Genomic DNA, 13,676 nt, shown 5'->3' on the forward strand with positions numbered 1-13,676 from the left:
TCTTCAAAAGTTAGAATTGAATTTCTTTGTACCAAAGTTACCATTAGTTGAAAATTGTTATGGTCACTTCTCTCGTCCTCGAATTTTGTCTTCAGCATCATGGGCTAAAGAAATTGCATCCTCGAGAATTGTTGGCTTGAATACGTTCACCTCTGTATAGAAGTGACCAAGCAGACTAGACATAAACTTGCGCTAGTGGATCACCTCTTAGGTACGTCTTTAAGCATTCGAAGTTGCAATAAGGCGTTTCAGAAACGCTCAATGTATTGCGAAATAGACTCACGATCTCTTTGTTGCAAAAGATCCCACTATTTGATTGCTTTTTCATGGAATTAAGGTGGAAGAAAATTCAACAAAAAAATCTTTTGAAAAGCCTCCCAAGTAGCAAGACAATCAATACTTTTGCGGACACCAATCCACCATAACGATGCTCTGTCCACTAAATGGTTAGTGACACACTTGAGTTTGTCTTTTTCGGCTTATTTTTCTTCATGGAAATAATCATCAAACTAACTGATAAAAGCGAGAATAATTTTTCCATCATGTAGCCCATTAAAAGTATGAAATTTAAAATTTATTTTACTTATTTTGGCTTCTTTCCTAACAGATTGTGCTTCGAGTGTCACATCGATCGTACGTCGTATAACATCTTCGGGTTGCGGTCCATCTTGATCGACAATAGATTGTTGAAGAGTAGCCAGTTGAGCTTGCAAAGTTTGACGTGCTCTTCATTCCTCTTAAAGCTGTATCATAATTAGGTCCACTTTTTGCTCCATCATTGGTTTCGGTAAATCCCCTTTGGACATAAAATCTTCTATATTTTGATCGGATATCCTGCAAAATTTCAAACAACCTCACACACTCGAAATCTTGTTAACAAGATGAGCATAGCTCAAGGTTGGGTTTACAAGGCTTGCTTCTTTTTTTTTAATATGGCTGTTTGCGATCTTTCTTCTTTTTACAAGTACGAAAATTGATGAACTCTTCAAGCGGAAAATAGACTGTGCGTATCAATTTACTTGCTGGAAATTGTCTCTCTTAGACTGTGCGTATCAATTTGCTTGCTGGAAACTGTCTCTGTTAGAGTGTAGGTACGAACAGGGGCTTGCTGGAGTTGTAAAATCGATTCGAGGTTGGTTCGGTGTGAATAACCACTATGGGAAAGATTGAGATTTGAGATTTGAGACTTAGTAAGACTCAAAGGCTTTAAGCTTTAAATTTAAAAGCTTAAATCAATCGTTTTCTAATTGTCAGGACGTTAGGATGCCATCATCTGAATCAGTGCTGTCGAAAATGTGCTAACGCCACAATCGTTGAATTTTCTCTATTCTCTGTTAACCAAAGAGACTTACAAAGGATCTTCAGAAGAGGCCCTCTGCTTCCTGGGAGAGGTCCTTCGTGATCTAATAGCACAACAGGGGGTTCTTCACCGTCAAGAACACGCTGGTATTGACAGTTCATCACGATACTAACTGTAGAGTCTGGATACTGGATATGTACGTTACGAGTACCAGAATATCTCCAAGAACAAAAAAACTCTACTTAAGCTCAAAAAACGAGAATATAGATTTACACAACATGAAGAAAAGAGACAAATTAGATACAATCTTCCCCCATGCCTTGTGTGAGCGCTTTATAAGGCATGTATTTATAAATTTATTCATCTCAAAGCTCAAAATTAGCCCAATTTTACCATTAGTATGCTTTAGCTTTTGTGTTTGCTTTTGTCCAAAAATAAAGAATAAAGCGGTTGGACGGCCCAAAAGTCGAGTTATGCCTAAATACAATGTCCCATAATGAAATATTTAAATCGTGCATCCATGCACATACAAAATAATAAATATTTATCAAGTGTTTCAATAAATAAGTGTACCTAAATAAATATTAGCGTCACACCCTTAATGATAAGATACACGCCCATCAAAAATAATAATTTTTTCTAGGTAATTTGAATATACGCTATCGCCCAGTGCTTTCCAACACCACCGTCGCCTGCTCTACACATCAATTGAAACATTCACAATTATTAGAAAATAATAAAATTAAACCAACAAAAGTGAATACCTAGCAGTCTTCAACTACAAAATAAATAAATAGATTGGAACTCTGTCCTAACCTTAATTTAATACAAGTGCACTCTAAACTCATAAATATCCATTAATTTAAATATGTATTTTGTAGAATCACCCAGGTGCACATTAAATTAACATGGCATCCGAAAAGGACAAGCATCCCCGTCAACTTCTTGCGCAAGGAATCCACCTTGTGTATGAGCCCCAACAAATAAATATAGTTTTACGAAATCCACTGCAAAACCTCGCAGAATCTACCGTGGTCTCACGGAATCCATCGCGGAATATGCCTCCTGGCATCAAATAGTCTTTCCATAACTAAGAGGTGATGAGTCCTACAATTGATACACAACCTCCTACAAATTTTTCAACCTTTATTTTTACTTGAAACAACAACGCTAACTCATATGCACTTAACATGCAGTAGGACTCCTCAAATACATACTCGATAGACTCAAACTTGAGTACGAAGACTCGGTTAACAATCCACTACAACGAATAAGCACAGCCCAAGCACTTCTGGACACAAGAACAAACGGCATTGAAGCATACCCAATTGAGCTGCTACACTATGGATTTAATATCTCGCTCAATCAAATGTTGGCAGAAGTCACAAAAAAATAATGCAAGGACATACTAGAAGATTACATGAAAAATAATCACTACAATCGCGTTCATGACAATCGTGTAATAATGATCGAGAAGGTTACATACCTATTGAGTGTAGAGGGCTACACCCAGAAATACGGTTCCAAGTCCGATCCATTTAACAACATAATCTACATAATAAGCAAGTTCTCAAATATGAATTCTCAAATATTTATTTTAAAAAACTAACAATATCAACTTTTCTCGTTGAAATGCAGACAGAAGCAAATCAATCTTCTACCAACGCCAAACTTGTAGCCTCAACCATTACAAGTCCTACCACCAACTCAAGTACTTCCATATGATCTGGCACCATATGCAACCAAAACCCACAAGCCATTCCAGAAACGCCAATGTAGAGACATAAAAGTAAGTAATTCATCTATAGCATAAGATGTAAGAAAAATGGCAAGAAGTACATAAGACACGTGACCAACATCGAGAAAAGAATCCAACAACATCAAAAAAATCCCGTCAAGAAAATGAAGAAAGACAGAAACATTCTAACTTCGAGGTTAACATAGAAGCAATAGTTTATAGCATTGACAAGGCTATGAATTTTGAGCAAGCCACTCATTCAACATAGCAAAAAAAAAGTGAATGTTCAAATTCACAATCATTGACTTGAACTATACAAGTATACATATTCTCTTTTCGAGATTCTCCATGTATTTAAACAATACTAAATCTCATCTACAAACGTACGTTACTTTAAAGTCACATGTCTAAATACCATCAGTAAAACTGCTACATAACAAACATGCAAGAATTGCATACAGAACTTCATACTCATTTACTTAGCTAAACGTGTCAACCTGGTTACTTTTAAATGTGATGTGCACTATAAACAAAGCAGCATTTTCAATGGATATGAATTGAAAGGTTAGTCTTGATAGCCCTTTAGCTTATTACTTTGACCACCTAACTTATATATTTCTCATTGAGTCAAAAGTTCGTAGTGGATGGACTTGTGTGCATGAAAGATATAGTTTATAATATAAGTTTAAGGTTTATCATTTTATCATTCTTTTATGCCTTTGATTTCTTGAATGTTGTATTAAAAGTCAAAAAATGTATATTAGTCTTACAATTTAAATGCTTCAAACTACTTTGTACATATATGTATATATACATATAACCTCACACATGAGAAGCACAAGTAGACTATAAATTTTGTTAAAGAACGTAGAACAAATTTATATTAGAATACATGAACCAGCTTATATATCAAATTGCACTCCTTGGGAGTTTCCTTGCCAAGTCTAGTAGATGAAGTGTCCAATTGTCACTTACATCCATACCAAAGAAGCAACAAAGAACCCTACAACTAATACATTTGGCAAGTGTCAAGGCAAAAACTTGATTGTTATTGATGTTACACCTACTAACTTAGTAAGAAAACCATCACCTAAAAGAGAATCCAAACATATGGGACATTTGACAAGGACCAAAAAGACCTAAACATGGTCCAAAATATGTTTTTATAGTAATTAATTTATTCTTTTCATGGAGTTGGGAAAGCCCAAGATACTTAAATCCTACAACTCTTTTCTATAAACGAAAACTTCTAAGTTAGAAGAAGAAAAAAGACCAACATAGTGTTAATTGTAAGATTTATATAATGTGGATTTTTTGGCTTATATGTGTGAATGTATCGAGCGAGTGTGGCCAATTTTAGCACAAATGTTTATTTGAATATGAGAGTTTATAATGGGTGGTCAATTTGATGAGAAAGTATGGAAAGACGCATCCCTTTCAAGTGTCAACATAGAGAGAGCTTCCAAGTGATTCTCCACCTAAAAGAAGGGATGGTGCATTGTATCCATTGGTAGAAATAAGAAGCCATTGAACATCATTATTTCTTAATAGAGAACCAATAAATGTATTTTGTGATGTATGCCCACTTCTCTAAAATTTAGCATCTAGATACTCCATGCCTCTATTCTACCTCACATCATACAATTGAGCCCTTGTTTCTACCTTATTGTGTGCTTTGACTTGTGGTTGGATACATGTATGTGGTGTACTCTCAAGTCATTGTTCTAATGCCTTAGGTGGCGAATCAATGAAAGTGCATAGTTCTAACGCCTTAGGTGGTGAATCAATGAAAGTGCATAGCTCACTTGAACATGAGATCATGTGCACGTATACAAAAATGTTTGTTTGACCCCATTGCATCAAATTCCAAATGTTGATTCCAATAGAATGCATAAACTATGCAATCTATTCCTTCCAAATAATGAAAGTCTCCTCTTATCAATTTAGTGCTTGTAGGTTAATCATTATGAGTCTAGGACACTAGATAGTGCTAGAACTTTACTATGGGTGTCTTACCTTGAGCCAAGATAAGAGTTTTGGAAAAATGTTTAACTTGCTTGCAAATGGTTGCCCACAATGCCGCAATTTGACCTCTAAAGTTGTCCTTGCAAAGCATCAATGCCCATGTCACAGCTCGACATGGCTCTCTCTCTTGTTGATAGCACAAAGCTATTGCAAAGTAGCTTCATGAGGGAAGCAAACTTGCTATGCAATACACTCCCTCACTTCTTCCCCACACATATTGTATAATCTCTCTCTCTCTCTCTCTCTCTCTCCACGAAAACCCCACATATGCATACTCATAGGTAGCTTATTTCTTTTACAACCACTAAACCAAAGATTGGGATCGTTTGTCATGAAAACATAGTCTTTGACCAATGTCAATTGAGATATTTGATTGTATTACTTGGATGTTTGGATTTCAGGCTTGCTCTCATTTAAGGTTGTAACAGATGAATGAGCAGAGTTCTCTCCCAAACCATATATACTTGTTGATTGGCAACTTCTTTCTTTATTGATCAGTACATTTAACATTGGGATTGTTTATCATGAAACAACAGCATCTTCTTTCTTCATTGACCACTACATTTAAAATTGGGGTTGTTTATCATGAAACAATAGCCTTTGTTGAGTGTAGTTGAATGTTGATCTTTGGTTGTATTGCTTGGAGGTATGGATTTTAGGTTTAAGCATCATTTAAGGTCGCAACTGTTGAATCAGCAGAGCTATTAAGGGGATGTCTTCCGCTTAGCATTAAGGTTTTTGTTACTGCAACTGTACAGAAAAGTCTTAAAGCATTCAAAACCATGGATTGTGCTTGAACCTCATGAGGATGTATCCTAAAAGATGTACATTAAGAAAATTTACTTGTGCTTGAATCTTGGGAAGGTTCATGCTGTGGTTGCAATTTCATCTGCTGTAAACTCTTGCCTTTTTGTGCTTTGGCGATGTTGCCATGTGAAAGCGATTACTTCATTGATACCTTGTAAGAGTACTGCATGTAGTTGTGGAGTTCATTCAGGCTTGAAATCAATCGTACAGAATTGTTCCTTGGATCACCAGTTAGTCGTATAGACCAAATGGCAGAAGAATCACTTGCAGCTTGTCTCTGTCTAAAGGTCTGCTGGGTACTCTCATGAGAGAACCCAGCCCAATTCACACCAAGCCCAAACTCGCACCTAGCCCATTTGTCTTCGTGGGTCTAATACTCATTCTTATATATGCATAAACCTTTGGTTATTACCGGATGATCTTTCATCCATGATAAAGAAGTCTTTGGCCTATTTCTTTAATCTTCAACCTTACAACCACACATAGATATCTAGTACCCTATTTAGATGAAAAGTTAGCACTTCATGCCCACCCTGTCAATTCTGTAATAAGACACAAGTATCTTCATCTAAGATGTAGAATGACTAAAAGACTACGGTCCAAGGTACCCATGTTCCTGACACATCAGACACCACCGAATTGATAAAGTGTAGGTTAACCCAGTCTGACTCTACCAAATCTGAGAATTTGAGCTCTCCATCCTCAACCAAGACCTCTCCATAGATAAGCTCAGACTAAGAGGCTAGAGTGTATTGGACACCACAGTAAGCAACTAAGAAAGTGAAAATCAAAATGACATTTTTGTAGGCAAGGTACACATGCCACATTTGATAGGCATCCCAACAAGCAGAACTGGGATAACCAAGTTATAATGATTCAGGAGAATACCATCAGCGATGTCTCTTCATAGAGCACTGAAAGCCTTACCAAATGCAAATGAAGCCTAGAATGGCCTGATTTTGAACCTAAGAAGTCCCAAGTAAAGCTACACTCATGTCATGGCCCTTACAAAAACGAACTACCAGAACTCAATCCCTAACAAACCCTCAATGATTTCAAAAAGATTGAACTCGAACTTGATCCCTAGCAAACTGTCAATGATTTCAAAAAGATCAAACTAGAACTCTACCTAGAGATCACTGCAAAGCTAGCAAATTCACTATATTGGCTTGCAGATATTTACATGGGTTTTTTTAAGGCCTATTTTGTTTGAAGAGAGCTGGTGACAAGATATAGGAGCCATAAACACAACCAGAACACTGGAAATTTTGCAAGGCTATTTTAATAACAAAAAACTATATTTACAGTACTAAAACGAAGTTACCAGTTATGACACAAAACAAAACTTTTTTTTTTTACAATTAAAATCAGCCTCCTGTACAACATCTTATTTGAATGCACAAATGACACTAGATGGGTGCATGCCCATTTGGCAAGCCCGAACGTACAGATTCCAGCTATTAAAGGAAGCAATGATTAGTAGCGAAAGAAGGTAAACCAACAGTACCACCAACTAGGGAGTTGTACCTCTTTTCCATGATGCAGTTGCCTGCCAAAAATACCACTGGATCAGGCATCTAGCAACCACTTAAGCAGCTGCTACAATTGATTTTTCCTATAGCTATAGAACGAAGTAGAGAATGCACAACAAAATAAGTTAACTTCTGCTCCCAAAGAAGAAACAGAAAGTCCAGTTCAATAACCTCGCAAAACGTTCAGACTAAAAATGCACCCACCAGGGATCCTCAGCCACTGCTTCCTGTACTATTAACATCTTCACATAACCTGAGAGTGTGGCTCAACTCCAACCGGTAATCCAAGCCCCTCAAATAATGCCCGAAAAGCATGCACCTGCACACAAGGTCAATGACGTTGGCAGTCAATGCAACAGCTACCTAAGAAGCACAACCAAAAACAATGCTAGCATTTATCTCACTGAAAATAAACCTGAATTTTTTATGTGGCAGCAAGTAAAGAATCACTATCTTCAAAACATAGCATTTCAACATATACATAAGATATCAAACCAGAAAAGAAGTCTAGCCAGGTGATCTCGATTAATTGTAAGAGTAGCTTGGCCATCCTCATGCTCACGTATACTTCTTGCAGAATTGCATTCAAACTGAACAGTGTAACTTGTAGCTGATATAACCTGAAGGCATCTGCTAACAACATGTCTAACTATTTCTTCTACCTCAGATGAAGAAGGGCATGATAATTCAGACACCTGCAGCAAACTGTTAACAGTAAGTGACCATGTTTTGTCAGCAGCAGATGATTTCCTCTATGAAGACAGATATCATCCATATCGCAAACCCCACCTTCTCTGCATCAAGTGACCTTAGGTAGTCAAGCAAATCATTCTTTTCCGCCCTAACGATGGTACTCATATCTAATGAGTCGGTCTTCTGCTTGTATGATTGTAGTTCCTATGATCAGGAGATATAAGGGAATTCAGTAGAGCTAAGGTACAGTATTAGACATCAAACTGATGATGAGCAATTTTATGAACTGGTCCTATAACAACCTTGCTGAAGGAAAGTTTTACATTCCAACATCCCAAAAGCATCAACATCTCAAATGCTTTTGGAATGCCAATAAAGCTGGAACCTGTAGAAGTTAGGTCATTACCTCCATTGCAGCAAAAAGTTTTGATTCCAGTTGGTTGATGTATTGCTCAAGTCCAGGTGATATATCACATTCAGGTGACCAATTCTCGTCAAACAGCTCCTGGATGAAGTCCTCATCCATTAAAATCGCATCCTGCAGTTCCTCTGCATTCTCACCAATCTTTTTCTTGCAGCCCTGCAATGTGCCTAACTCACACCCGGCTTCTGGAAGCCCCAAGCTTCTTTGCAAGCAAACTCTGTACTCAGCATTTCGCAATGTGTACCTGTATCATGAGGCCCCAACTTCAATCGAAAGTCCAATAGTCTGTGTTTCAGGTAACCGCTCATGAGGCTAACTTCAAGCAGAAGCTTGATCTTCTACATGTTGAATACCTACTCATTTACATTGAAATTATACAAGCAACAAAAGCTAAACTAGTACCCTGTCATGACTGAAGAAGTCAAGAGCTTTTCAAGTTCCTCTTGTTTAGTCCGAATAATAACTTCAAATTGATCAGATGGAAGCAGGCCTAGCATGCCCGAAATAGTCCTCTTCATAGCATCCTTACTGTCATTGGATACGCCTTCACTGACACGTGAGGCATCCAAGGGCTCTATCTCTTGAACCAGATTCCAAAGCACTGAATGCTGTTCCTGCTTGGGTGAACCAAACTATGTCAACACTGATTAAGCTGACACAGAGTGTGAACACATATACACAAGTCAAAGGACATTGCTGAACAATTCAGCCTTCAACCACTAACCACGCATAGGAGGAAAAATGACAGGAGCACAGCATGTGTTTATGAGGTATGAATTTTAGTAGCTTGATAATATATGCTGAAAGATTTAAACAATATGAGAAAGCCCAAATTAGATTGAATATCACTGTCGAAGAAGCGAATCTATACCCTGTTATGGATGCCATCGCCTAGATCCACACAATCACTGGCAGTGACCTCTCCATCTGCACCCTCGAGAAAGCCATCCGTAGCCTTACAACAACGCCCAATGCCAACAACTCTCCGGTCTGAATCATGCGCTGTGAAGTGAAGCAGGGCTTCATTGCAGTGTCTGTGGGAGATGAATGATGAGTTGCTTAAGAACACATCCCAGAGTCTTTGCTGAGGCCGTCTCTGACTGCTGCTCTCTGAGCATGGCCGAAGATTAGATGCACAAAGGGCGATGCGCACAAGGTGCCCTTTGAGCTCACACAAGACAGCATCTTTGAGCTCACAAGAGGCGGCATCGCCTGCCCACACAGGCTTAGCAAGCATAATTGTCAGCGAGTGACTCAGATGAAAAGGGGCAGGAGACAATTAACACCTAAAACTCATTGGTAGCCCTGCCAGCCCTGCAAATCAAGCGGTATCTGTGATCCAAAGTCAGAATCCAATCTTATTCACCGCAATTAATCCTAAAACTGATGGCTAGCCCTCCCATTCCCTGCACATCAAGCTGTACCTGTGATCCAACGCCAGAATCCAATCTTCTTCAAGGCGAGACGAGCGCCATCAGTCGGGAAGGGGCAAGTATAGGAGGCCATGACGGCACATACATACTGATATGAGAGAGGAAAATGAAGCCCTGTTGGCACATAGATACTGGAAGCTTCCTGATTGAGGAGAGGGGAAGATTGGAGGACACTACATGTCAAGCTTGGAAGAAAGGCAGAAGAAAAGAGAATTGCAAGTTGGAAGGAAGTAGGAGGGAAGGTAGGATTATGGAGTCTCGGAAATAGGGGGGCCGACAGGAACAGTTTTACAATGACAGGAACAGAGAATAATACCCTGTTGTCGTCAAGCAGAAGAAGGAGGAGGAGGAGGAGGAGGAGGCATCGAGACAGCGGCAGAGTCGAGGGATCACTGGAGACCCTTACCGCCATATCTAGGCTATGAGAGAGAGAGAGAGAGAGAGAGAGAGAGAGATCTTTTGGCTAGCAGCAGTCCATGGGCCTAAAGCCCATTGGTTTTGCTTCGAATTTGGCCATATTCAAGGCTATGAGAGAGAGAGAGAGATCCTTCGAGTGGGTACACGTCCATGGGCCTAAAGTTTGAATATCTAGATTCTAGGCTGTTGAGAGAGAGAAAGAGCACCTATGACCAAATAGTGTAGCTCTCTTGGTAAGGCTGGTTACATACCAAGTAATGGACGGTCAACACCCGCCCAAAGTGTGGGTGTGCACTTTTTGAAATTGGGCACGGACATGGGCGTCAAACTTTTACACATCAAATGGACACAGTCTGTAAAAAAAAATTTAAAAATTTATAAACTTATATATATTTTATTGGTTGCAAATGCAAAAAGTGCACCCTTGTCCGCCACTTTACAAAGTAGGCGAGGGAGACTCCGCGTCCAAAAGTGGGCGGGGAGTTCACATATTTAACAGGTAAACAACAGGTCATGTCCTCTCCAATGTGTAAAAGACTGCGGACATCCAACCCTTAAATAAGTGTTTTGATGGGTTAAAGCTTACAAAGTGGACATCCCTTATTTGGTGTGTAACCGGTCTAAGTTCAACTCGTGGTGATCGAAAGGTCTTGGGTTCAACTCCTATGCATAGAGAGCATGACCAAACAAGTGTAGTTCAATTGGTTAAGTTAAACATGTGGTGTCCATAAGGTATTGGGTTCAACTCCTACATTCCACACCTTCATTAAGGGAGAAGGGAGATTTGAACCCGAGTCACTAGATTAAGGCTGGATACACTCCAAGTGATGGATGGCTAGCCTCGGCCCAGAGTGTGAGCATGCACTTTTTGAAACTAGGCAAGGACATGGGCGTCATACCATTACATACCAAATAGACACAGTTTGTAGGCTAGTTATTTACACTCCAAGTGATGGATAAAGTGTGGGCATGCTCTTTTTGAAACTGGGCGCGGACATGGGCATCATACCATTACATACCAAATAGACAAAATTTGTAAAAAAATGAAAAATAATAAACTTATAAATTTTTTTATTAGTCGCAAAAGCAAAAAGTGCACCCTTGTCCACCACTTTACAAAGTGGGCGGGGAGTTCACATGTTTTTAGTAGGTAAACAACAGGTCATGTCCTCTCTGGTGTGTAAAGGACTGTGGACGCCCAACCCTTAAATAAGTGTTTTAATTGGTTAAAGCTTACAAAATGGGCATCCGTCTTGGTGTGTAACCAACCTAATAAAACAAGTGGCTTACCGTTAGGGTAGCCATTGATTATTACCGAGAGAGAGAGAGAGAGAGAGAGAGAGAGAGAGAGTGCATCTTTTTCTTATAATGCATTTCTACCTTGTGACCATGATTATTAATCGGCAATCATCCTTTCAAATATTCCTTCTTATATTAGCGAAAACAACCCCCTATCTCTTCAAGGAACAATCGAGATTTAGTGTTGAAGTGAATTGTTAAATTTGAAAAAACCTTGAAATCTTTGCAAATAAGATTTTTTAAATCTTAAGATGTGCGATTGTTTTAATTATCCTAGGAAAAACTTACTCATTGTTAAGGTTGAAGGTTTTTTGCCTCCAAACAAAAGTTTTTTATGAACACTAATTTTGCCTATATGGCAATCAATCACATTATTACACTCTCACAAACTTATGTGTGCACTTGCCCATCCATCCCCAAGGCTTGTGAATAGCAAACATAGAGCCATGGCATGCATAACAAGGAGGCAATCATCAAAGTCATGATGTCAATGGGTCATGTCAACTTGAACCCCACATCAATGAAGTGAATTGAGTAGCTCCATTTACTTAGTTCACTTAAGTCAGTTGCAATTGATGTGGTCAATTGTTATTGAGTTTAGCACCCACCTATTAACTCAATTTGGATTTTCCTCTCCTTTGTGTATCCCATAAGATCCACCAAGGTTGTTTCCTAAAACTATGAGCCTACACAACTCTCTCATAAACACAATTGTCTGATGCTCAAGTAATTGTTCATGTACTAGTACTTGTTGAATCCCAAACTTACACAAACACACCATGTGAAAATAGGTTTCCAATCAAGTACCAGTGAAAATAGGTTTCCAATAGAGTACTAGTGAAAATAGGTTTCCAATCAAACACTACTGAGACAATATGAATTGCAAAAGGATAGTTAGGAACCAAAGGTTTTTGTGAAGTCACAACTAAGAAATTATATGCTTACATTGATCTATCGTCATTTTGAAACTACTCTCCTTTTGAGAAGGCTTTCAATTTTGTCTATTGGATTATGAAAATAAATATTATTTATTTACCAATTAATACATGGCCGCACTATTTTAAAGAAGTACCTGTGAGATTTGACCCACAACCTTTATAAACATGAGCCCAAGTTTTAACCACTTGTCCCAACCTCTTCATTTAGTGTCACGGGAGAGGGGATTTGATCATCAATCTTAAATAAAGAAGTTATGTTCATCTAAACCAAGTTGCACCCTTGTGAAGTCAAACATGTGTTTTCATGGGGCCCAACTTCAACGTCATGGAACAAAAGAGGCTTGAAAAAGTAGACATTCAATGCGTGTTCATCTACATAAGTTCACCACTACTTTTTACCATTCATTGTTTTCTTTTCCATTTATATTCTATTGTTCTTCCTAGCTTAATTGGCCTAATGAGGACTTTCATGTCTTGCTAAAACTTGATACTAGCCTAACATATATTGGAGGCACATGCACAACATGTAACAAAGGTAGTTGCTTAACCAAAAGCAATAAAGCATAGCCCCTATTCAAGATAATTAATTAATAGGACAATTCTTCCAATTTTTGGAGTGTAATCCCTTTTGATGCAGTATATTGACTTCTATGTTAGATTTATATTTTATGGTGTCAGGGATCAAAATCACACCCTCATTTTCTTCACCTGTTTCACAGAATTTATATGCACTCAAATAACTAGAAAATGATAAATCCCTCAAAATATTCATCTTTTTGTAGTGTTGATCTTATATTGGCATGTCTATCCTAGGGACCATTGAGCAATTACAATTTGCTTCTTTGTGTTGCAAGGAAATTATTTCATTAACTATATTGGCATCACCTCAATAAATAAGGGAATCTAATGTATCGCACTTAGAGATGTCGATCATGTCTTTATAATGCAAAGTTTATTGGTAAAAGGTATTCACATCATCATAAGATAAGGGCAAAATAAACCAAAAAGCTATTAAAGCCAACTAGTTGCCTTTATTGGTAAGAAAAGGTGTGATTAGCTCACTAGAGACC

At 38.3% G+C, this 13,676-nt stretch overlaps 1 protein-coding gene across 4 annotated transcripts; it reads right to left on the minus strand.

Annotated features, from left to right (window-relative positions):
- Nucleotides 1-7,201: 7,201 nt before the first annotated feature.
- On the minus strand, nt 7,202-10,450 carry LOC148022681 (uncharacterized). Of its 4 annotated transcripts, none has more exons than XM_087695625.1 (8): nt 9,944-10,450; nt 9,391-9,833; nt 8,922-9,133; nt 8,502-8,763; nt 8,192-8,299; nt 7,898-8,097; nt 7,607-7,721; nt 7,202-7,419 (listed from the first exon to the last, which is right to left on the minus strand). In XM_087695625.1, exons 2-7 carry the CDS (start codon nt 9,754-9,756, stop codon nt 7,616-7,618), a joined length of 1,254 nt encoding a protein of 417 aa, XP_087551751.1. In that variant the 5' UTR covers nt 9,757-9,833; nt 9,944-10,450; the 3' UTR covers nt 7,202-7,419; nt 7,607-7,615. The 4 variants fall into 4 exon arrangements, with proteins under 4 accessions (XP_087551751.1, XP_087551749.1, XP_087551748.1 ...); XM_087695623.1 differs by having other exon boundaries at nt 7,574-7,721; XM_087695622.1 differs by having other exon boundaries at nt 7,202-7,721.
- Nucleotides 10,451-13,676: the final 3,226 nt, after the last annotated feature.

Source organism: Lygodium microphyllum, chromosome 16 (assembly GCF_053477565.2).
Source record: "Lygodium microphyllum isolate KBCC chromosome 16, Lygodium_microphyllum_v1.1.10, whole genome shotgun sequence".
NCBI lineage: Eukaryota > Viridiplantae > Streptophyta > Polypodiopsida > Schizaeales > Lygodiaceae > Lygodium > Lygodium microphyllum.